General features: G+C 38.3%; 1 protein-coding gene across 2 annotated transcripts; it reads right to left on the bottom strand.

Moving 5' to 3' along the window:
* Window positions 1-256: 256 nt before the first annotated feature.
* TOLLIP (toll interacting protein) lies at window positions 257-25474 on the bottom strand. 2 transcript variants are annotated; one of them, XM_066320954.1, is made up of 7 exons: window positions 25292-25474; window positions 18396-18545; window positions 16290-16472; window positions 15090-15242; window positions 13083-13173; window positions 9271-9291; window positions 257-3688 (listed from the first exon to the last, which is right to left on the bottom strand). In XM_066320954.1, exons 1-7 carry the CDS (start codon window positions 25322-25324, stop codon window positions 3474-3476), a joined length of 846 nt encoding a protein of 281 aa, XP_066177051.1. In that variant the 5' UTR covers window positions 25325-25474; the 3' UTR covers window positions 257-3473. The 2 variants fall into 2 exon arrangements, with proteins under 2 accessions (XP_066177051.1, XP_066177052.1); XM_066320955.1 differs by lacking the exon at window positions 9271-9291 and having other exon boundaries at window positions 25292-25470.
* Window positions 25475-25502: the final 28 nt, after the last annotated feature.

The following is a 25502-nucleotide window of genomic DNA, read 5'->3' as shown; positions in this document are numbered from 1 at the left end:
TCCAGACCTCCAACAGCAGAATATTTCCTTGAGAAAGTAGCTATAGAAGAGTCAGAAAGAGGCACCTACTTAGCTCAAAGTACTTTTGAGCATTTTACTGTTACTGTTCCCACCAGATGGCCACATTGAGAACCAGTGTAATTTGCCAACCAATGTTCAACACTGAATAAAAGACAGTAACCAAAACTTGAATTTTAGATCAGTCTATAGACAAAAGACTCACACTGTGGTGGTCTCCAATGGAGACATAAAACACTTTCATTCAGATGAAACATTTATTAAATTAGAATGAAAAAGTTAATGTACTTTAGAGTGCAAGAAACAGATTTGGACACTGGACCTCAATACAGAGAAACAATGTCTTCAGAATTATTACAGCAAAAAACATCTTCTGTACGGTATTACATATCAACCAAACAGGCAACAACGTTTATAAGGGGAGAAAAAACCCATTCAGTACCATCAGTAGATGCAAAGAGCAGTAGAGAAGTTGCAAGGATCTAGCTAGACAAAAAATCTTCCTACCTTTAGCAAGTTGAGGCTCTTGGCAGGACTCAAACTATACTGAGAGCACTAACTTTTAGCAGATGCCTGTCTTATACAGCTGGTTTTGGCTCCAAGCTGCTGGAAGCTGTTGAGCAGAGGAGCATCATCAAACACAGTATTTTCCCATTAGCATTTTCTCAAAAGCTACAATCATGACTGACGATTTGTTTGTTTTAAATAAAAACCCCAGACTTTCAGTTCCAATACCTTAATTTCACAGACCCTAAAATAAGTAAACATTCCCTGCCTTTTTTCATCTCTCTCCAATTCAAACCTAGCAACAAACAGCTTAACTAGAAGGATATGTATGCTGAAAAGCTGAGTAGGCTGATGATTTTGTTCTTTTTAACAAGAGAAAGTAGCATATCTTGATGTAAGAGTTTCATCTCTAATGCTTAATGACATAAAGACAATAAAATTCACAGAACAATATTTAAGTATAGTGTAAGATAATGAAATCCATCTACTGGCCATACTGCTCCTACATATCCTATTTTCAACTCATACCTGTACCCTGTTTTGCATAACATCTGCCTAGGGAAAAAATACATATAAGAACAGGAGTCTCCCTCAGAGGGCCAGAGCCCAGTTTATGAATAAAGCTAGCTAGCTTAATTTTTACACTTACCCCTTCTGGCAGTTAGGACTGAAAGATGGTTTTGTTCTGTGCTTGAAATGGAGCTGTAATGGGATGCAGTACAATTTACCAGCCATTAAATTGAACCATGACCACTTGCTTTTATGAAAAGCTGTATTATGAATACTGCTGTTTTAATATAAAAATTTACGTATGTACATTTTCCCTGAATTTTCCCATCCCTAGCAATTCATGCTACCTGTGTAAAAGCTAGAGCACAGGACTCTTCCTGGAGGTATCTAAGCATTAAATCCTTACCAACATTCATCCTTTTGGGTCATGATGTCATAGAACACTGTGCTATAAAGACCAAATGCCTCTACACCTACTCAATCACAAAATTTACTATGATTGTAGGGAAGCAGCAAGACTAGTTTCTTGAAGAATACCCATTTAACTTTAGAAAACAAAAGTGTGGCAATTTTACAACTACAGCACATAGAACTATAGCCTTGAATTTCATTATTCAAATTCCAGTTGGAAGATGTTTAAAGACACTTATGCTTTCAATAGGAAATTTAAGATGTTAAGGGATTCATAACAAAACTTAATACTGTATATTATGAGAAGACAGAAACTGGGATGATTTTTGGTGCTGTATTTTAAAAGCTTCAGTATTACTTTTAATGATAAAAAAATAAATATTCATGCTCTACTGCCAGTGCTACCTAAAGGCTACTTGAATGTGGGTTGCAGGGGGGATAAAATCAGCTTTCCATCAGACAATGAAGAAAATATTTTAAGCATAGGACATGAAATAAAGTATGGGGAAGAAGAGAATATGGGTCATCATTCCCTATTCAAAACCTGGCTTTAATGTTCTCATGAATCACTCAAGAGCCTAGATTTCAAGTGTACATTCATTTCAATTCTTGAAAATATAAAGGTCTATGGCTATTATAGAAAGTATTTGAAATCAAACATTAAAGAGACAAAACAGCAACATTGCACATCACTGGAAAAATAAATTGGTGCATACTATTTAAAGTGCATTACTTTACAAAAACAGACACCGCAGAAATTCATCCAACAGGTGTAACTGGTGCATAACTGTATGGTTCTGCAGCTCCAAAATCAACTCTTATTTGAAAAAATTACACTAACAATAAATACAAACACCTCCTCCGAGGATCAGACTGTAACTCAGATATGTTAAACTGTCTCTCACAAAGAATTTTATTTCCATCTGTATCAAATAATAATAAACTGACTACAGCAACTGTAGTCTAACAAGTCACTGAGCAATTCATAATGCCATTCTAAGACCCTGAAGCTACTTTTCATGCTTATTTCTAATTACAGGAAAAATACTATCATTTTCCCACTAATGTAAAGCAATATCTTTGCTGAAACATAGGTATAAAGAAAGAAGCCTTATAATCAGATCATAGATATCTGCTTTTTGAACGTAAGACAACATCTTAAATATTTCTTTACGGCTTCAATCATTTTCCAGGTGTAAGCATCTTTCCTCCTGCACTTATCCTTTGAAATAGTCATGGGAATGCAGAAGTAGTAGTTAAGTGCAATTAACTGTGGGAGTACACTAGGGCTTAGTCCTGTTCTCTGCTACAGCAATACATACTGTATGAGTTAAAAGTTACCTCCTAAGATTTTACAGGTACATAACAGTACTATGTGGGAGGATAAAGCCCGAAAAGCACACCAGAAAATATATTGCTTTGGTGCCCAATGACTAGATTGAATAGAAGATGCCCAACAACACAACCTAGAAATTTAGCTTATTAAATTAAAAATCTTCCACCTAAAAGGTGTGAATATATCAGAGTAATAACTAAACACCACAGAATAAGAAAGGGTTTCTCCTTTAACTTTCAGCAAAAACGCATTGCTTGCTGAAACCTAAATACTTTTAACTAATCAGTTGTGTTTAAACAGCAAACCTTCCATGGAAACATTTTTTTCCCCAATCTAACAAACACTAGTAAATCTTGTACTGCATAGAGTTACTTTGTAAGTTTATGAAAAGGAGGAGAGAAAGAAACAAAGCAGCATTATTCTCCATCCCATCAGAATATAGCCACACAGGGCACAGCTGATAGTAAAGATGTTTCACTGCTCTATTGTAGGACATAAGCTAAACTGAGTATGTACAGACTGAGAAAGAAAGAGAAGAAGATCCAACTGTCCAAGGAGAAAAGGGGTTTAATCTGTCACACACGATGCACTAACAGAAAGCAGTTGGGAAATTCTTCCTCTAGCTAAATCCCTGTCTTGGCAAGTAAAAATAAGTGGCATGGAGGACGGGGACTATGCAGGAAGTGAGCATCTATGATTCTTCAGCCATCTGAAGTAAGGAGTTGATAGCTGCATCCTTGTTCCCCCTCTGAGCTTCTAGCACTGAGCGGATTACTTCCCTGTCCATGTTGGGAAACATGTCCTGGATAGATTTCAGGTCCTCTTCATTATACAGGTGCTGAGGGTTGACTGCAGGAGGTGGTATTGCCACTGGTACCATGCCTGGATTACAGACTGCAGGCATCCCTACAGGTTAAAAACAGAAGAAAGAATGCCACAAAACATACATTAGTAGAGTGGAAAAAAAAGACAAACCAACAAACCCACAACAAGAACCCCAACCCACCAACTTCAGCATTTATCTATTTTAACGTGCACTCCAGAGGAAGATGATTGCAGAGATTATATCTACACTGTTTCAACTGGAAAATAATTTTCGGGAACAGGTTCTCTCCCCAAGGTTATATTCCAGAAGTTATAAACAACAGTATGGCAATAGGTACTGTTCAAAATTAGGTAAAACTTGCATTGAACAGGTTCATACATAATTCACTAACCAAACACTAAGCTCATCAGAAAAAGGTGTGGTTGGTTTTCCTCACCTCATATTTCAGTTTTCAGTGTATTTATGTTGTGATGAAAAAAATGGTTTTACATCAGCAATTTACATAACTTATATTTAGAAAGACAACTAATGCAATCTCCAGTGTATTCAAAGGACAGCAAAGTACTTTGGTCCACTAGGAGACTGGATCACACAAATAAGCAATTTTTAGCAGATGTTTTTCCTGGCTTAAGTTCCATCCAGCCTGCAAAGTCATTATGTGGCAAAAGCGCAATGCCTCTAAGGAGACACACTGCTTTGCTCATCTCTCTTCTAAAGGACAAGATTCAACTGACCTGTCATTTTTTGCTAACTTCTTGTATATTCATGTAAAATAAAGCACCGGCAGTTTACAGAGTTTTAGAAAATGAGTTTTCCTATTCCTGTTAGAAGAAATTACTAGACAAAATCCCTTTATTTTTCACATAAGAACTTTTACCATTAAGCATAAAACCATTGCTGAAAACACTACATTTTCTTCAGTATAAAACTGAAAACAGATAATAGTATGTATCGACAGTCTTTTGTTATCACTTCTGAAAATTGTATATTTCACTTCTTCAGATTCTTGATTATCTTAGTCCCACTCCTTTATGTGTCAGCTTCTGTAGTTATCCTGTAGAATTTCTAAGGTAGGGCAAGGAGAACTACCTGCAGCTAGACAGAAACAAGTTCTAGTATTGGCTGTCTATTTGTTTTCAAGCATTTTATGCACTGTTTCAAAGACTATTCACCTGATATTTTTATAGAGTAATCTACAATAACTCAAAGACCTTCATGTATAGTAATGATCAAACTGAGAAACTGTCACCAAATAAATATTAGTTAAGATTATCCTTTACACATACTTTAACACTAGACTTAATATATAATTTTACTTCCCTTTTATTACAATGAGATCCTTCTGCAACCTATGGCAGTCAGAGAGGCATAGAAAACTGTTAAAAGAGTTTTTATTTTGACAAATTGTCTTAGTCCCTTCACTTACTTTTTAAAGAAATCTTATGCACCTCACCAAAACAGGTACATCAGATTCAACTCCTCTTTCATTAGATGCGTAATCACCTATTTTCATTTGTTCATCAGCTTTTTTAAATAGGTATTAAAGCACAAGTTTACTTTTATTGTATCAGAATATCATACGATAGAAAGAATGCTTAGGAAATAGCATTTTCCAAATGCAGCTGGGAAGGTGATATACACAGACCACAATGTTCCTTATGTACTCAAATACTTATGAATTTTAACATACAATCTTTTCCTACACAACCATGTCACTTCCTCCTAAAGTTTACCTAATTATATGTTTGGTTTAAATATTCTAGTCTTCCTGGGTTTTAATCATTCTATACAATATGGCTACTTCAAAAATGTTTTCAATAGAAACTTCACTTAGCTATCCCGTCCAGTCTTCTGAAAGCAAGACTTCCTTCATCTGTTATGGTCTCACATTCCAAGTAGGTTTTCCTGAACTACCTTACATACTTATATCTTTATTATTATTTAATGACATACATGATTCCTGCTTCTTTAAAATAAGTAATTTCTGCTTCTTTTACACAATTGATCTTCAGAAGCCTTGTTACTCAACCTCATAACCAGTTTAGATTTAACATATAATTTAACACTTTCACATCCCCATATATGGGAGATCTACCAGTTTTTGTCAGAAACATACTTTACTGCTTTACTTCATGCTTCTTGGGATTCTCTGAGTGCTGGTTTTGTAGATTTTTCTTTAATTTGGCACACATTTTCTTTGAACATCTAATTTCTTTTACACAGTTTTTAGTTCGCCTGTTTGCTTTGTATCTATGACCTTAATTATTTCTCTGTTGAGTTAAACAAAGGATGAACTATTTGCATCATCACCATTACACATCTTCAAAATAAGATCTCTTTTTGAGAACCAGCTTTCATAGATTACTCAGGAGTAGATCAGAAGCTGCTTCTCTTCTACTGAATTCTAACTGCTCAAAAATCATAACAACGAAGCATATGTATAAGCAGTATAATTTTCAAGAGTGCCTCTTTGCAGCCTCATCTCTCTTAACATAATGATTTAAGTACCTGTGTGATTGAAAATATTGCAATTATATTTTACTACTTCTACTCAGACCTAACATCTAAAAAAAAGAGCAAAGAGCAGTTTCAATACTTACTTTCTCTCGTCAGTATTTTCTTCACTCTAACTATTTAGTCAGAAACATCTATACTTACAAATGTACGTTGTACAGATGTACATACTTATCTGTACAAATGTTTTAGCATCCCAGTGACTTGTTTTTTCTGTCAGCGTAAAAATGCTGTATTATAACTCACATTCAAAGTTGGATGAGCTAAACATCAACTCTGGCTGACCAGGTACTCTAAGTGAATATAGTTTGACTGTGAGCACTGCACCCAGCATTTCACCTGATATGTATACTCTTTTCTATTTCTTTCCTCAACTTAGACTCCTTTTCTGAAGGAATTCATTACTGATTTGTAAACACCTCCCTATTTATCTATGTTCTCCAACTTTGATTTCTAAAATTCCCCTTTCAATCATCTTAAGTTTTATCATGAAGAAAAAAAAAAAAAAAAAGAAAAAAGAACCCAGAAGCTTTAACACACAGGCTGCATCTACTCAAAAAGGTTCATACTGAGTCATAAGCATAAATTTGTTACCTGCACACTGGAGCCGTATTTCTGCCCACCCACTTGCATCACACCTCTACCCTTTCCTTCACCCCCCTAAACCTTGGCTCCACAGCTTTTTATGGCCTTTGGACCATGGTGCCTGGAATTCTGTCTGGCACTTTGTGTTTGAACACACTGCCCATCAGTCACCCTGGAGGCAAACCACTGTGCAGTCCTCACCAACACTGCAAATATACTTCACCCAACTACCCAGCAGCATTTTGCAGAGCCTCTTCTAGAGTGTCAACAAACCTCAACTCATTCCTCATAGCTGCCTACAAACAATGTAGGCATTTAAAAGGGACATTAGAAGATGTGCAGCCTGAAAAAACCAAAGATTCGAAGTACCTGAAGGAATGGAGCAATAAAAGTTATGTTTTACTTCTAACATAAACTTCCCAATAGTTTTTATTAAGTCATCAGCACCCTGAGATTATCCAACAATCCACCTAAACAGCGAACTGTCCATATAGGAGCTCAGTTTTTAAAGTATTAATCCAAATTAAACATGAGGCTCTTTTGTCAAACACCACAGCATCCTACAGCTTACCAATACTGTTTCAGTGTCTTATCAGTGCCAAAATAAAATTGAGATTAGAACACAGTTTTCCTTACTGCTTTCATCAAAACAGGTAATTATGAAGCCATACATCTGGACAAGCAGCACTCAAAGAGCATTCCTATATAAATAATCAGTTAAAGACACAAGAAACTTCTTAACTGTATTGTTTCTCAACAAGGATTTTTAAAACCCATTTTCTCAGCTCTTACAGTTTTAGCTTATGCTGTCTACAACTAGACTGCACACAAATGGAGGTAATATCACAGATTTTTAATAATACCTCCATGATAAATGCTTACTTTTCTTGAAACTCAACATCCAAGCTATACAAATACCGGCTTAAGAGTACTTTGGGCCTTTCCACACTCAGGCTAAAAGCATCTATAATTTCTGATTTACAAAACAGTAAGTAAGACTTAACCATAAACTTGAAGAACTATGCACTGAAATTTAGCAAACAGACACACATGCAGTCATTAGACAAAGTTATAATAAGCTTCCAAATTATCAATATTCAGTAAAAAGCTGCTTTAAGTTAAAAAACCTCGTATCTCTGAGAGGTGAAAACTGGAACTAGACAATGTAAGAATCCACTATCAGTGGAATTGTGGATTCCTGTGTTACTGTCAAATATTAGGTACATGTTATAAATCAGAAGAATGGAGCACTGTTTTCCAATTCAGTGATATGGCAATGGCAAACATGCTGGCATAAGCAGTGACATTCCAAAACATGAAACAGTAGCAAGTCAATTGCTATAAGCAGCAATAAAAGCATTGAAGCAGAATTAACAGGGTAAACTTTTTCCAGCTGCATACAAGGCATTACACACTTGTAATTTTATTTTTTTTTCAGTCAAGTGCTCTGTGTTTAATTTCTTAACTCATTATCATTCTGTCCCGTGCACTGACTCTTTCAGAGTCAACTCAGGAACCTTCGCAGCATGAATTCTTTCATTTAAATGAAGAAACTGGTAACCCTTTTTAGAAAAGTCTTAACGACATTTGCTCCAGGAAAAAAATCACTACTAAAATATGCATGCCATCTCATTTATTTAAATGTTGCTTCTTTGCAAACTACTAGAAAAATTAAGTGCATGAAACAACAGAAAAATGCTAAAATTCCACTGCTCTGAATAAACCAAGTATGTTGTGACCACCACAACAATTTTATCTACAGCACCTTTCTGAAATTTGGGGCATTAAGAAATGACATCATATCTCAAAAGGAGCCATTCTAAAATTTCTGAATGCATTTGATTGAAGACAAATGATTTTATCAAAGATAGCTGTGTCACAGCATCTTTGCACAATTGAAAGTGTCACAGTAAAGGAAGTCTAAAATGAAGGAAAATTGATTTCCTGTAACATGATTTGCCTTTAAAATTCTAGTCAGGTACTTAACTTGGCATGGATCTAAAACAGAAGTGCATGAAAAATATACACTGATGAAAAAAGTGTCATTTTTAAAAAGAAAGCTTATTTGAAGATTAAATAAGGAAATTAAGACTAATGCAATCAGCAGGTTGCCTTCTCAGTGTCATTGCAGAATTCAGTTTTTCGCTTTCAACTTTACCAAAAGTCGTGACATTACCTGCTTCTTCATTAATCTTGCAGTAGCCAAACAACTGCAAGAATGATGTTTCTCTTCTAGAAAACCAATACTATCACCTAGTGTAGCTCACTGACATACAACAGCTTCAGAAGAATATCATAACATCACATTAGATCCATCAACACTGTTATCAGCAATGAGTTTAACCACGGTAGCTCGAAGTTGAGCAGATGCCTTTAAAGACTTTCCAACAGGTTAGAGAGGCTTTAATAATTTGCAGAAGATGCATTAAATTGTTCTACTGTGAAAACCAAGTGGCAATACCTTGTTATACAGTCTGCTGTAACGAACAAAGCTGTTTAGTTGAGTTCATGCAAAGACTCGAGTCAATGAGGATGGGAGTGAGGAAAGAGCTTGGAAACTTACCCAGAGCAAAGTACTCAAGCCCTAAAGACAGGTGAAAATGAAGGGACAAGGGGAAAGGAATAAGACATGGGAAAGAAATATTAATCTATTTTTAAAAGGATATTAATTATTTACCTTCCAAAGATGAAAGTTGGATAAAATGACGCAGTTGAGCAAAACCTAAACTATTCTAATACTAAAAAACTGAATGCTGCTAGGATCCAGTCTCTCAACTAAATTGCTTCAGCGCCCGGAACAAATTTCCTAAATATGTTGTTTATGCAGAAGTAACAATCAGGGGATACAACATAGTTGCCAAAATAAGTAAGCCACCAGGTGTTTGCAGCAAGGATTATATTTTACAGACCACAAAGGACAACATACATCCATGGATTTCTGAACAGATACCAGTAACATCACAAACTAACCCATGATTCTCAAAAAGGACACCTAAAGGAACAATGTATATAGACACACAACCCTGCCTCAATGAAAAGTGTTATTCTTGACTCTGACAGGACCCAGAAACACACAGGTTTTTAACATAGGAGTTTATAAAATAAGTAAAAGCAAGCTTCCTATTTATCCCATGAATATTTAGCTTATAAGAAATATAACTTGCTTACTGAACTAATACTTTTTAGCTCACTGTCTCTGGTACTGTTCAATACAAGAAGATATTGCAAGCACCAGTGTATCAAAATATTCTACAGTTTAAGTAATCTGTAGAAAAAGAAGCAGGAAGAGGTGGTAGATAAACTCAACCTCTCTAACAACAAAAACAGGGTTCACAAGTTCTAATTTTTGCATACCCAATCCATAGATACATCAACTATGGCAGCTATAGCTTGCAAGCAGCAGCTAGAGCTGTGGTCAGAAGTTTTCAATTTTAAAAATTTTGCAATTAATTACCATGGTGCAAGAATATACTATGGCCACTTCTGTTCTTAACACAGCTCCATCTACCACCAAATGTGAGGAAATGAGCATTCCTCCTGTTCATCTGCTTACCACAGCAACTACCTGCTTGTTTCTACTGTTTACCTCAGCTTGTATGACAGAGCATGAGAGTAATTAGATGCTTCAGCATTAATTAGAAGGCCAGGTAATTAGAAAGTTAGTTTTGAGAAGAAGTTTTCTTTTCCAGAAAAACAGCTTGGCCTTTGTGACACACCTAAATTTGACTTAACCATTGCTCTTTAAAGCACAGTTATTTTGGACAGTTAACAAGTAACTGCTAAAACTGTCTGGGTAAGCATTTTAGTCCACCCACTATATTTCCATCCTAGATTAGCCTTGGATTCTGACAGTCTCCTACAGCAGAATCCCCTTTGTTTCAAATACAATAAACTATTCAATGATGCTCTTCCACTCTTCAGAATGAAAAGCAGAACTTGTTTACTGACTACATTAATTTAGCTGCAGAGGTAAAAACCTGAACTAAAAATATGCAAAGCAGGAGCATACTGATGTCCATTACCCTTCCTGAAGCAGCCTCAAAAGGAAGAGAGCAAACACTGTACAGTGTTACAAAGGAAATGTGCAAACAGAGTGGAACCAGAAGACACAAACAGTTCAGCTGTGCAAGGAAGGCCAGCATCTTGCATGCACCTTTCTGAAAGAGTTTACAGAGTTCAGAAGGAGCATCTAGTTCATCATTCAGAAGGAGCATCTAGTATACAGAAAGTATTTCAAAAAACTCCGTGATGTCTTCTAAGATGCACTATTATTTCCTTTTAAATTTGAAATTGCTTTTATTAGGCCATTAAATGTCTGAAACAGCAAAAGTATTCTGCAGCCAAGTCACTTTGCAACCCCAAACCTAAACATCCATCTAATTATTATGAGTGTGTCATTGATTAGTGAGTAAGTCAAAGCTTTAGAACTCACAGTGCTTTGGGAAATTTTGATGATGTCCACAGAAATTCTAGAATAGCAAACACAAAGCACAGTAATATTTAAAAAGAGTAAAAAAATACCAAATGTAGGTCAAAGGTGGCTTTTGTGAAGTCAAGAAAGTAAAATCAAGCTTTCCCAGAACAAAAGAAGAGTTCAAATCCAGAGTGGAATTTTGCAATGCTTTAAAATTACAAGTCACAGATGCAGGAAGAATTCTGAATACAGAATAGTATTACAGTAACACTTAAAGCTAACATGCTGGATCTTGGTACAAGGGCAATGATCCACCATATAGACCCCAAATTCTTAGCTGCTAAAATATCAGACATTATTATCACTTGCAAATTATTAGTTATTTCTTCACTTGTCCAAATAGCAAATATTCTCAAGATAAATAATTCACAGAACATCATGATTTGAAGGTCCAGTACTTGAATAGCAAGTTTGAAGGTCTTCTATCCGTTTTATCTGTTCAGTTCTATGTCTAATTTCAATTATACATGAAACTAGTCTCTGCTTCATTTCTTCTGTTCATACTCTGGCACAGAAATTTTGTAATACGAATATTCTCATTCTGATCTATTCAAAAAATTTTCTAGCACTCTCTATCAGATTTTTTACACTATAAACAAGATGACTGTGTTTGAAGTTCACTGCAGAAGGTCTGGTTTACCACAAGAGAATGACCTACTGGAACATACACTCCGGTCCAAAGAACTTCACTGGCAAGACTTAAAATCTGACGATTAAGCTACGGAGATTAAAAAAACACTTAAAATTAAGCAAACTGCATGTTTTCATCAGGGAATAAAGCATGCAGCCCAACTCTTCTGTATTTTGCTCTAACTTAACTCTGTAAAAATGAAACAGGAGGTATGATTCCTAACTTACATATCCAGCCTTCTGTTGATGAAATTTGTTTTTACAGTGAATGGAATTTTAAATGCAATCATCTCCTAGTCATTTTAAATTCAATTATCTCCTAGTCTTACAAAAGAAAAATAAAATATATGTATCTGTTGTGTCATCTCTTAGCACTTCAATTATGTCCCACACACACTATCATTCATTCATAAATTTGCATGCAAAGAAGTTGAAAATATGTGAATTTATCTCTTACTTTCCCTGAAAAAAAGCATATTACTGAACAGACAGCCATAGAATAAACCGGGGGTTTTAACAGCTGTAAGTGAAACACAAACTCAACTGCATGTTCCCTAAGTAGGACAAATTCCAACTTACTTACATACTCTAAACTTTTCATCTTTGACAGAAAAATTACAAAACATAATTTAACACATCTTTCTCTACAAATCCAAAACTCTCTTTGAACCAACCAAAAGCACTGACAATACTTGCTGTAGTTATGTAAATACATCAAAAAGAGCTGTCTCAGATCTCCCTAACATTTTTCATTCACTAAGCTATGAATACTTCACATGCTGTGTAGCAAGTTTCTTTCCAACAAAGCATCTTGAAAGACCACAGAAAAATTAATCCTGTTGTGGACCTCAGAAGCTGCAGTTCCAACAGCACAATTGATTTGGGGCACTTTCTCGAGTGCAAACAGCTTCGGACATGGCTTGCCAATCCCTTAAGTAAGCACAACTTAAGAGTGCAGCCTGCTAGACAGCTATTCAGTGACTTGACTGAAGTATAAAATAATACTCAAAAACAGAAGCCTTCACAACCTGATAGACTTTTAATCCATTTAATCAAACTCATGCAGCTCTATTAAATAAGGTACAAGACTGAAGGCAGACCTGTACTAAATTTGTTCCCTCTTCTCAGAAAAATGTATCATGGGATAAGCAGTTAAGGAAAAATAGTTTATAGTTTCCTCTATGCTCTGAAAAAACAGGAGTAGTTTTGTACTTATTTCCGCAACATCCTTCATCTGGATGGTTCATAGTCTTTAAGGAGAGAAAACTTACCTGCTATAGGCACATATCCAACTCCTTGCTGATATACAGTGGGCATCAGGACCACTGGCTGGGGCTGCATCATCATGGCAGCTGGCAAAGACTTGAGAGAAAAGGCACAGGTAAGAACAGATTAGAACAACTCAGGAAATAGCAAAAAAATGTCAGCAATTAAAAGTGTTTGCAAGCAAGTTATCACATTGCAAATCCACGTTCAACAGTACAATATAGCTATGCTAAGTGCTAATCTATATTAAGCAAAATCTCTGGCAAACGAACTGAACTGCCATCTTTCAAACGGCAATTAATTTGCCTGTGAATCAATAAAAACACATCACGTCAAACTCACCTTTCACAAGAGTGATGAAATGTTGTTATCAAAATGCATTATTTTAAAATACAGGTTTAGTCAGCTTTCATGCCTTAGTCTTGTGAAATGAATATACAACACCGTCATCAAAAATTAATTGTTTGACAAAATCTGATTTTTATTCTTATTTTTTATTTTTAAAAGGAGCACAATGCTCCTTGAAACAATTTTTTGTTTAAATCAATTATTTTTGAAGTAAAACAGTGATTTAAACAAATTATCAAATTAACTCCATTCCCTTTTATCACCACAATAACTTCAGTTATATTTCAATTCAGTTTGATCCTTGAGAATATTGAATATTATGAACAGTACCTTCACAGGGAGACAGTTTTCAAGGTTAATTATAAACTCCGTTCTCCCTGGAGTAATGAAACAACTGTTCAGATCTGGGGCAGAATGTAGATTTCTAACAGCAGGGGAATATCTCTGCCCAGCTGTGCACTCAACAGCAGCTTGGAACTTCTGATGATACACAAGTGCAGTAGGAAGCATTCAGGGCTGCAAGTGCTACACTGTTATCCAACAGCTACTTGAAACAAAGGTGACAGATGAGAACACTCCAGGAGCTGCTAAACAAAGCATTGCAGGTTCATGACCAGCAGCATCAAATGAACAAAAGGAAGTGAAAAATAATGTCATCTGAAAGAGCATTCAAACTACCCAAGAAACCTAAGTCATAATAGTTTCCATTATTCTGCTTTTAAACTGACATGATTTTTTTAAGATTTGGGGTGTGGGGGAAGTTACTGTTAGATTCCAAAAAGCTTTTTTAAAAAAATATTATTATTACATTAGAAATGGCAATGGACCATTTAGCTGAGGATTTCTTTTTTATACATATTAATAGCACAGTGTTAAGGAAATTTTCCTGTCTGACCATCCAGGAGCCACTTTGGCAACCCACTCCAGTCTGCAACTGCTGAGACCAAGGCCCCTTTGCAGTGGGTGGCTCCAGTGACCCCAGGGGTGCCCCTCTTGGCTCCCTGCACACCCCACACTCACAGTCAGACAGCGTTTCCTCACCAGCTCAGTCCTGGGTTTCCCAACACAGTGTCTCAGACATCCTTAAAGCAATTTCATCGTGGTGCAGTAACACAGAAACAGCTCAAGCCGGTGCCTCTGGGGAGGGACTCTCAACAAAGGAATCCCTGGGCTTTTACACCCTCACAGTCTGTGTACCCAGACAGTCCGGGGTCTTCCTGCCCACTCATCAGCTCCTGCTGTGTCCCGGTGTCCAGTCCCTGGCCTGTGCCACAGGTCCCTGTGCCCTCTGTGGTGCAAAGGGCCAGCACCAGGTCATGGTCCCTTTCCTGGGGCCCTCACCATGACCCCCAGCCAGGGCAAAAGCTGCAGCTCTCACTGCAGCCGCACACCCAGCTACCTGCTCTCAGTGTACTCCTCAACAGCAGAAATAAAAGGAATTTTGGTAACTGGAAAGCAAGATAAATACCCATCTGCCACCTCACCACAAAGTATTTATTGTATTTACAAGTATTTTTGACTGCTAGTCCCAGAGTTAGGTATAATTATTTTAAATGCCAACACACAAACACCTAGTATGGCACAACAGAACTACTTCAGTCTAAAATATCTCCCTACCACTACTTAAGAAGCTTCTCCCCCTTCCCAGCCCAAACTTGGCTTACCGTGTATGACATAACCAGATTAATCATTCCTTCCTTGTCATCACCTTGCCTTCCACTCAAGCTATACCATTCATCCTCCACATTTCCTTGTTTCAGAGACTCAGGAATTGTAATGTGTGTCCAAGCAATGCGGTCATCCATTGAAAAGGCTCTCTGAAAAATAATTTGAAAAATATCACCAAATCAATTGTCCTGAAAGAACCCCCAAATTTAAAATTTTCCTTGACTAACACTTCAGTTTTATGCTATTAACTTTGTTACTTTTACTCCCTTTGAAACTACTGGAGTGTCAATAAGTATTTTGGCCATCTCCCTTCCAACAAGGATGAAGGACACTTTAAGTGGGATTACAGCTTGATTGCAGATATTTAATAGCTAGAAATAGAAAACCTGGAGCAGAACACTTTGGAAATACAGATCCTGTATTTCATCCATCATCATAGGCTGTGTCAATCTCATGACATCAGAGGCCATTACATGAACATGAACAGCTTCTGTTTACTACGATAGACTGTGAACTCCAGCAGACAGAAGTACTGACCTGCTCTATTGCAGCAATTAGACACTTTGAACCAATTAGCTAAGCCCTCAAAGCAGCATCCAAAAGCCTCACTTGTGTAATGATGACACAGCTGCTGCATGGTTGTGCTTTACTACACACAGCAAGAGAGGCAGCAAAAAAAAGGCAAACCATGACTTTAACCTCAGCTGTGTAGCCTTTTAGTTTCTTGTAATAAATCCTAGTGACTACACACAGTCTGTATTTAACAGTTTTATTCTCAGGAATTCCAAGCTTGGGAAAATTTCCAAGCTCTTCCTAGGTTAGAATAGCACCAAAGAATTTTCAAGTAAAACAGCATTGTATCACAGGCTCTTTTTAATAGGGACAATGAAGGACATAAAGCTGCAGGTCATTTTGATAGCCAAGAGGAGCTTAAATAGTACTCAGACATCTTTTCCTTCTCTTCCTTTGCAGGCAAGCCTGCTAACGCCCTTTTATCAGGTACCAAAGAAAAGTAACAGCTCTCACATTTTTTGGGAATTGCTGCTTTTGGAAGTTTGAAAACTTTTTGACATCTCCCAGAGAACATGGCTAAGGAACTGTATGTACTAACTCATTTCTTTTTTGCAAGGTTTAACCCAAACCTCAGTCCAAACTGGAGATGGGGAGGGGTAGAAAAAACATGTAGCAGTTCTGACCTCATCAAATATCTCTAGATAAAAGGAGTCCACACCCGGGGGAACAGTGCACTGAATAACTTTGTTCCAGCGGGGGTTCTTGGCTCCATTATGTGCTGTTGGAGTTTCATACACAGCGTATCCAAGCCGTATTCGACAATACGGATCCATGCGCGTCATCCCGTAATTCTTTGCCAGTTTGGCCTGAAATAAAAGAATCCCAGGAAGTGTATTTACTTGAGGAGTTAATTACTACTAGTTCACAGTAAGAACCAAATATTGAACAAAGGACTAGATTAAATTCTGTGATAGAGAAAAGAGTTAAAAAAAAAAAACACAACAGAAAAACGGCATTCAGATTAAAATGTAAATCAGTAACACCATTAAGTGTCTGGGAGACCTTGAAAAGGAAACATCTTTTTAACGTATTTATTGTGGAAAATACACATCTTCACTGCAGCTAAAATAAATTACTTCATACCAAAGCACAAAATATATGATTACAAGGATATTCTAACAAGTTCAATTTTTCCCTGGGTATCTGCTCTCCAACATACAATCACAAGTGTGATGTCATAGGTAGCCTTGTCCTCTTTCACTTAAGTTCTTTTAAAGGATGAAATACAGAAATCCAATATGTTCAAGAATATCACAGAATCCAAAAGCACACCCTGCAAAAGCAGTTCAACTGAAGTAAACTAGTCATAGTAGATCATATGTTTCAAAGTGATTAAACACTTATTTCAGCGTGTACATTTCACAGTAGTTAATTCCGTGGACAACTCAAGGCCTAACATTACTATAAAACAGATGCTGTGTAGAATCAGAAGAGACCCAACATACTTTTGCTTTAACATCAGAAGACTAGAACAAAACAAGGTGATGACAGTCCTGAACGCAGCACTGCTCCTGCACAGCTGTGCTCAAGCAGAAGTTGGGTTTTTTGGATGTGCTGTTTCTTTGACTTGAACTGAGCAGCCTGTGGCTCTTTTTATAGTATGACAAGAGACAAACCATGGTGCCCCAGGGCATCTCCCACCTACAGGATGTTTACAGAACTCACAACAGTTAAGGCAATGCACTGAATTAACATTTATCACAAAGGCTGCACCTCAGGCTTGGAAAGCCCTTTTCTCCTTCAGGGAACATGCTGGTTCCTCAATTCATACATTAGAGCTGGTAAGAAAGGCCTCAAATTGCTCCTTGTAAATGTGGACTTAAAAATAAAAGTAAGGAATCGGCATCCAAACTAAGCACTATCTATACTCTTGATTTGTGGGATTAGACAGTTTATCAAACCTTGAAAAAAGGCAATAATCAGCTGTGCTTAGACAAACTCACTACCATCCCTGTATATCTGCAAGAAAAACACCCAACAAATTACCTCCACAGAAACTTTTTCTGATCTTCCATCAGTTTATACTTCCATCACTAACAGAATTAAGGCATGCTGTTTGATATACTTTATCAGCACTTATTTAAATACAGTACACTTCAACCAGATTTTCATCCTCTGTGGATTAGCTGTACCATGGCAAGTCGTCTCAATATGCAGCCAAGACACCATAGCATTCCTGCATCAATTCCTAGACAAAGAAGAGTATCTCTTGTCTGTTGTACTGTCATTCAGAAGGACCCTGACAGGCTAAGAGAAGTGTACAACAAAGGAAAAAGAGTATATATGACAGTAAGACTTTGGGCCAACTGGCTGGAGAACAGCTTTGAGAAGAAGGATGTGGAACAATACCTAAAGGAACTATTCCCTACTTTATTCTCAAAATTACTAATGTCTGTACTAGTATTAAGTAGAGGAACTATAGGAAGCCTCTGAACAGAAGTTTTCAGAGAAATCTGTTCACTGCAAAAACCCCCATGAGTTTATATGATAATGTGTTATAACAGCAAGGTTTACAGGAAATCGCTGCACCAGGCAACAATGAAACATGAAACTGGACAAAATGCTGATATATACAGAAAAATGAAGCTACAAAACCTTTAAGAATTACAACCCATTTACAAGTAATTTAGTAACTCAAATTCCAACACAAAATCTTCTTGCATGCACCATTAAAAATTGCGTTAATTATTTAAAATTACTTAATTGTACAAAGATGGCATAACTTATACCTGTACTACAGTAATACTGAGTCTTCCTACTGTACCCATTGCTCCTCCATACTGTAGCTGCTGAGCTGCCTGGGCATCCAGCTGGATTTGCTGTTGCTGCTGGGTTGGGGTAATGCGAAGAAAATCCTGAGGAAGCTCACCAACAAATACCTTAAAAAACAAAGAGAGGAAAAAAAGAAGACTTTAAACTTTTATAATGGGAAAGAGATGAACATAAATCAAAGTGTAGCAAATTAAGGAAAATTTAGTCTTGTTTTGACAGCATGAACAAAGAACTAATTAAACGACAAAACTGCCAACTCGTGTAGCAAATGTTCTCCTTTTCAGAAACAGTAATTTCCAACATAAGCTTCTGAAAAAAAGTAGGACTGAGAGCCAAAGCTGCTCTCTGCAACTAAACATTGAAGTAGTCGACACAAAAGTCAGAACCATGAAGTTTTACAACACATTTATATATGATATCTGATGGCAACCAGCTCTTTCACTTATTCATCACAATTTGTTGTGTCTAATTGTTCCTGTGCCAAGACACAGCACAGTGCTTTCATCTGAAAGGTCACTTCCACAGTCACATTCAAGACAGACTGTAGAACAGGATTTCCTATGGACCAAATCCTGCGACACAATAAAGATGTCCTAATGCTTTTCCAGTATTAAACACAGCCAGCCTGCAACTAAGCTTGGTGACAAAATTCCACCACAATCAAAACAGCAATGTGGGAATTAAAAATCTGGTCTATCACAAGAATGAGCCAGGACAAAAAGTAGTAATAGAGAACTTCTGTCACATGAGCCAATATGAATCAGCACTCTCCACAGATTTTCTGTTACCTTTACAGTACAAAGGGAAAGTTTCTACCCATTACTTGCCAATTCAAGAACTCGGGTTGTTTCTAGGTTTTAAACACAGTGAACATTATCAATTCAAATACATTTCACCATTTTAAAATAACAAAGATCTATAATAAAAATTTTAAAGGCAAAAAAACTGTCACAGAAAATTGATAATGAAGTTGCATTCATTTCTGCTGTTTATAGAGTGGATTACATATTTAATACAGAACTGCCTACCTCATCAAGACAAAGGACAACCCAATTTCTCATGCTGCAATCCCAAGCAAGATTACTCAATCATGTATCTGGCAGATGCATGCTTACAGAATATAATTTAAGAAGCTAACAGGCCTTGAGGACATAGCTTTTCAAGATTACACAGCATGTGCATGTCAACACTGCATCTTGGAGACAGAAATTGCAGCTCTTGCCAAATCACATGTATGACTATTTTGTATGATTATCTGAGAGCCTCGGGATCCTGGCAACAGTAGATGTCACATGCCAAAAAGGAAGTTTATCTGAAAAGTTCAAGAGGAAGCACTGAATGCCTGCTGCTGGGCCATTGGGAAGCAGAGTAAAAAGGGAATCAGTTTTACTAACAAGCACCTTAAAATTTTACAGTTAAAAATCTAAGCAGCTGAGGTTTTAAGAAGTAAAAAGAAAATAAAACGGGCAGAGAGGGAGAAAACTAAGCTAGGAGTTAATAATTAAAGAAAGTTTATGTAAGTTTGGCTGGCAATGAGATATAGTGTTATAACAGCCTTCCCACTGGAATACATATAATTTTAAAATAAAACATAATCCATTTAGGCAAGATCTGAAACGGCTCCAGAATTAGCAAGGAAAGGACATTTACAACACAGCAGGTCCCCCTCCACCCCTGGTCCTCCAGGAAGTTTCAAATCTGGTATGATCAGCACCTCTAGGAATAGACATCATAAACATTTCCCATAGTCAGAAGTGATGGCTGCACCCCTGAAACCCCATTTCTGTATTTTGCAAGCTCCCTCTGTCAAACTCCCAGCAAACAGGATAGCCTCTTTCCACCTTCACGTGGATATTGGAAAGCTGAAGTAATTCACAACAGAAGTCTAATAATAGCTTTCGCATTTGAAATTTTATTTCATAAAAGTTTGTCAATATCTGCTCCAAAATCAAATAAACGAACTTGTCTCTGTACTGAAAGTCAAAGGGGAAAACGTCCATAAGGAAACTGAAGTTTTCTTACAGCAGCTAAACTGATTCTAGGTTATTTAGTTACCTCACACAAAACCACACTCTTATCCTAGAACTGCACAGCTGACGTTCATAGAAACTAAAATCATACAAGGTCAACTAAGTTCTCAAAAGATCTAAGTGGTAAACCCCTCTAAAAGGGAGGAGTGGGAATAGGAGATGCACACACTCATATGTTCAGTTCTGACTAAGATTTGGTTCACATGTCCTGGTGATATAGCCTGTACAGTATCTAGGAGAAATGCTTATTGAATGAAATAATGCTCATTATACTACTAAATGTCAGAATATACTAACAGAATGTTCTTATACTAATTATCAGAACTTTCTTATACTAATTATCAGCTGATTCCATATTGATGGAGCCAAATTGGTATCATGCATTCTTTTTATCTGCAAAGAAAACAGATCAATTTACATCGTCCTCAAAGCATTTAAAAACAGGCACATAACTGCCACCTTTCAACCTGAATTAGAAATACAATGTTAAGTGACCAGAATTCAACCCCAGTTTTTATTTTAAAAGCAAGGAAAACATAAGCGACAAGGTCGTGTCACTTATCCTACTCCACAACTGCTTTGAAACAAACATACTTCCCTCTACTATAAGGGCACTTCAGAAAGAATGTGAAATTCAAGAGTGTTGTCACTAGCTGCAGAACAAAACATTAATTCCACTTAGCAAAAGGACAGCGATGGGACTACAATTCAGAAGAGAAATTAAAAATAAGCCTGCCTTATAATCACTTTCTAATAAACTTTACTGACAGCATTGCACCTCAAAAACATGGATTATCTAGAAATAGAATAACATTGCCCCTCCCATCTTCTACAACCACCCAAGAGCTAGTTTTGTGGATCTTCAGAGCAGAATGCTGCAGGCATAAAAACTGCATCTCAACTTCTTCAAACTGAACATGGTGTTATATTCTACAGCTATTTGACGTAACTGAGGATGGGGCTGTCTCAGTCTCACCTTTCTGTTTCTTATGCAACATGAAATGGCGCCAGAGTTGTAAAGTGGGTCAGTGTAAAGGCCTGACCAGAAGAAACAAGGGTTGGAGGCAAAGGGAATGGGAGGGAAGTTATCAAAACCTTCAACTCAGTGATTCTGCAAGCACTGGCACCTGTGTGTGGGAGGGAACGGGACAGAGCCAAACACAGCCACAAATAATCCCAGTCACAGGAACATTTGCCCCGACACAACACACTCAGGGAACCCTAACTAAGCTTCCACACTAGAGCAACTACCAAGGAAGTCCAACACGAAACTTCTTCAAAACATCAAAACATTAAACACCTAACTACTCAAAAATTTCTGTCCATTCTCCTTAAAATGGTTTTACTGTTTTTAAGGAAGAAAAAGTGAATGACAGAATTTTGAACTATTATTCTATGCTTTACACACTGAAGAAAAAATTGGTACCAGATAAGAAGCATCCAGAGGTCCTGAAAGAGCTGGTATTTGTTCAAGGCTGCTCTTTAACATCTTTGAAAGGTCAGGGAGATTAGAGAACTCCCATATACCTGGAGAAAGACAAATCTCACACCCAGCATTCCAAAAGGGCAAGAAGGATGACCTGAGGAATCACAGGTAGGTCAGCTTCACTTCAGTAACTAAGAAATTCATGGAGTAAGTGCTTCTGGAAGACATTCCTTGATAGATGAAGGAAAAAGAGCCAAACAGGGATTAGGAATAGACACGTTTTACTGAGGTTTTCAAAGAATAAAAAGCTGATGAGCCATCTGCCTGCTCAAAAATAAGAATATATGACTAAGGAAAGTGAAAGAGGTATCAAACTGGAACATTACAATCTGAAGGGGTGGATGACTGGATGGATGAAAAGCTGACTAAGGCATTAAGCTCAGAAGCTGAAGTTCAGTGGTTAATGACACAGGAGGTTGGTTAAAAGTGAAGCTGCTCAGAGGTCTGTATGGAAACAAACTTACGTGTCTAGTATTTTTCCTCAGTAATAAAAGGTGAAGACAAAAGGCATCCTTATCAGTTTTGAGGACGACACTGAATTTTGGGAGAAATGACTGGTATATCTGACAGGACCATCTAGTGAGATGGAAGAATTCACTGGCAGGAATCTCATTAAATTCAACAAGGGCAAAGACCTGTACTTTGGCCAGAAAAACACCTGGCACCGGTACAGACTGGAGAACAACTGGCAGGACTGCCTGTACCTCTACAGAGGTGGAGAGCAAGCTAAACATGGATGAGCAGAGGAGTCTTGAGCAATGAATCCTAATAGAAAACTGCACAGGACCAACAAGAATCCAGCTAGCGGGCTGAGAAAAGGAAACAATTGCTGGACCACATCTGGAACACTGCAATGGTTTGGGGCCCAGCAGTTACATGAAAAACGAACTTTAGAGAGCCCAGCAAAGATCCACCGAGTAGGCCCATGAAAAGGGCTGGAGCACTTGTGAGGCCAGGCTGAGGACTTGTTTAGAAATGAAGAAAGTAAAAATACACCTTGCAGTGGCTTTCTGGTATCTGCAAGGAAATCACTGACAAAACAGACCCAGGTTCTCTTCCGAGATGCAACACAAAGAAAAAAAAGATCTCGATTAACCTGAAATGGAGCCAATTTCACATGAAAAAAGGAGAGGGTAAAAACGTGCAAAGTATGGCAGGAACTATGGTATACAACCATGAGTTAAAAATTCAAGACAGAATTAGTGTCCCATGGCATCTGTGTCTATGCCTGGAGAAGTGAAAGCTCTGGGGAGACCACAGAGCACCTTCCAGTCCCTGAAGGAGCTTGCAAGAAAGCTGGAAAGGGACTTTTGACACTACTCTGATGAGTAGTGACTATTAGGGAAATTAAGAGCAGAAATCTATGCAGTCCTAGGTTGGTACTTAATCTAATTTTGAAGGACCTGATGTATTTGCCAGCATGGTGATGATCAAGAGTCATTTTGGGTACAAATGGCTAGATAAGGAATCACAAAGTTTTGGTGGCTCAGTCTTAATCTAAAGCCTGGTCAAACTGTTTATTGGATTATTAATTATTAATTAATTAATACTCTCACTTCTAAAAGGTATCACTTAGCAGTCCTTACATACTCAGCCATAGCTCAGACTTAGAAAGCTGTTTTGTTCCAAAAAGATCACAAATGTGAAAATATGCTATTTTCCATCCTGAAAAGGGCCAGAGATATCCATCTATATTCTAGTAGAGTATTTACAGTAACAGACAAGATGAGTTCTGTTTCATCTGAAAAACTTAGCAGCAATAAGAATTTTTAATTGCAGAGCAAGTTAGCAGCGCCACAAATTACAAAGTGCAGGTATAAGACTGGCAACAGCCCACTTCAGTTTCTTACCCACATGAAACTACCTTGAATATTTTCTTGCTCGTTCAAACAGAAAGACTAAACTGTTTTCATCAGCAGTAAAGAAAAATGTGGTTCCCAATCCTTTAGCACCATTTAGTGGCTATTCATTTGTAATGCAGTTGCATATATAGAAACTAGTAGGATTTTATCTTCCTCTCTAAAGAGAATTAAGAAAGGCTGGAATGTACCATATAAACACCCCCAGCTCTAAATGCCTGCTTAAGATTGCATAATTTATTCACTCATTTGAAAACATTCAAATCTCTAAAGTGGGTAAGGAAGAAAAGCACGTACAACGTTAGTAACACATTTTAAAAAAACCCAAAACCTGAAGTCCAGAAAGCCAAAGATGCATGAGATAAATCATCACACGCCTTTTGTCAGGCTTCAGTCAAGTTTAGGAAGCAAAAGACTGCCAATAGATCATACAGCAGTACCTGGGAAATTCTAGAACAAGACATCTGCAAGAGTAACATTCAAGAAAGATCAAGCAGTTATGATAAATGAAACAAATAAGCCACTCCAAGGAATAAAACTGACGAGCACATTACTGTCATAAGAAAATGACAGCAATGCAGTTTTTCAAGATTAGCAGTAATTCACCTCACTGTTCTTTCTAAAAGGCTGCATTTAAAAAAACCCAAAACCCCAGCTGTTTCTACGTAATAAAACACAGCAGTGTAAATTCATTGTTTCTTAAAAAAAGCCTCATTTCACTGTAAACAATATCATATTGTCAATGACTACCAGATCCCTTCAGACAGGAGGAACAGACAGGAACAGCACAACTGTCGAAAGCTGATGTTGTAACACCTCACACGTAGAACATCCCGGTGTGAAGGTATGATTATCCCTGGGCAAAACCGGACAGTAACATATTCCCAGTAAACTGTCAGCACCACTTCCCAGAAGGCTGGTAAATTAGCTTTACGACGGCTCAGCTCCCGTCCAACACGCACACTACATCCTACACTGGATGCGCCCTTCCAGCTCTCAGGCGGCAGCTCCAGGGACAGCGGCCCGGCCGTGCCCCGCCGAGCCGCGAGCACAGGGAGCTTCTAAGGGAAAGCGGTTTAGCTTCGGTTCCTTGTAAACACCTCCCTCCTCAGAAAGGCCTTTGGGCAAAGAACGGGCAGAACGGCCGCCTCAAGGACTCCGCACAGTTAGGAGGGCCTTTCCCCTCCCCTTTCCAAAAGCCTCTTGGCAGGCGAGGAACCGGGAGACAAGGCAGACTTTCCTCCCCCGCATCCCAGCAGCCTGGGGAAGATGAGAGGGCTTTCCCTCTCTCCCCTCCGGCGCGGCCGGAGGTGGGACACGGTGAGAGACACGGAGCCTCCCTCCCACAGCGGCGCTGGCAGAGGCCGGACGGGCCCATCAGGGTCTCCAAGCCGGGCCTCGCCCGCCCACCGCGGCGAGCGGTAACGGGAGATATTCCTGAGCAGGCCCCGCGGCGGCGCCGCGCCCGCAGCACTCACCGGGCCCCGCTGGGTGGTGACGGTGGTGGCCATGGCGCCTCGCCGGGGCCGCGGCCGAGACCCTTCTTCCCCGTCCTCCTCCTCCTCCTCCGGCCCCGCCAGGCCGCCGACGCCGCTCCCAGCCGCGATCCCGGCCCCGCCGCCCGTCACTCAGCGCGAGCCCTGCGTCACCTGACCCGCCCGGCCCCGCCCCCGGGGCAGCGCAGCGGCG

Source organism: Sylvia atricapilla, chromosome 6 (genome assembly GCF_009819655.1).
Source record: "Sylvia atricapilla isolate bSylAtr1 chromosome 6, bSylAtr1.pri, whole genome shotgun sequence".
NCBI lineage: Eukaryota > Metazoa > Chordata > Aves > Passeriformes > Sylviidae > Sylvia > Sylvia atricapilla.
The sequence above is the reverse complement of the archived record's forward strand: the minus strand, read 5'-3'. Positions and strand labels throughout refer to the sequence as shown.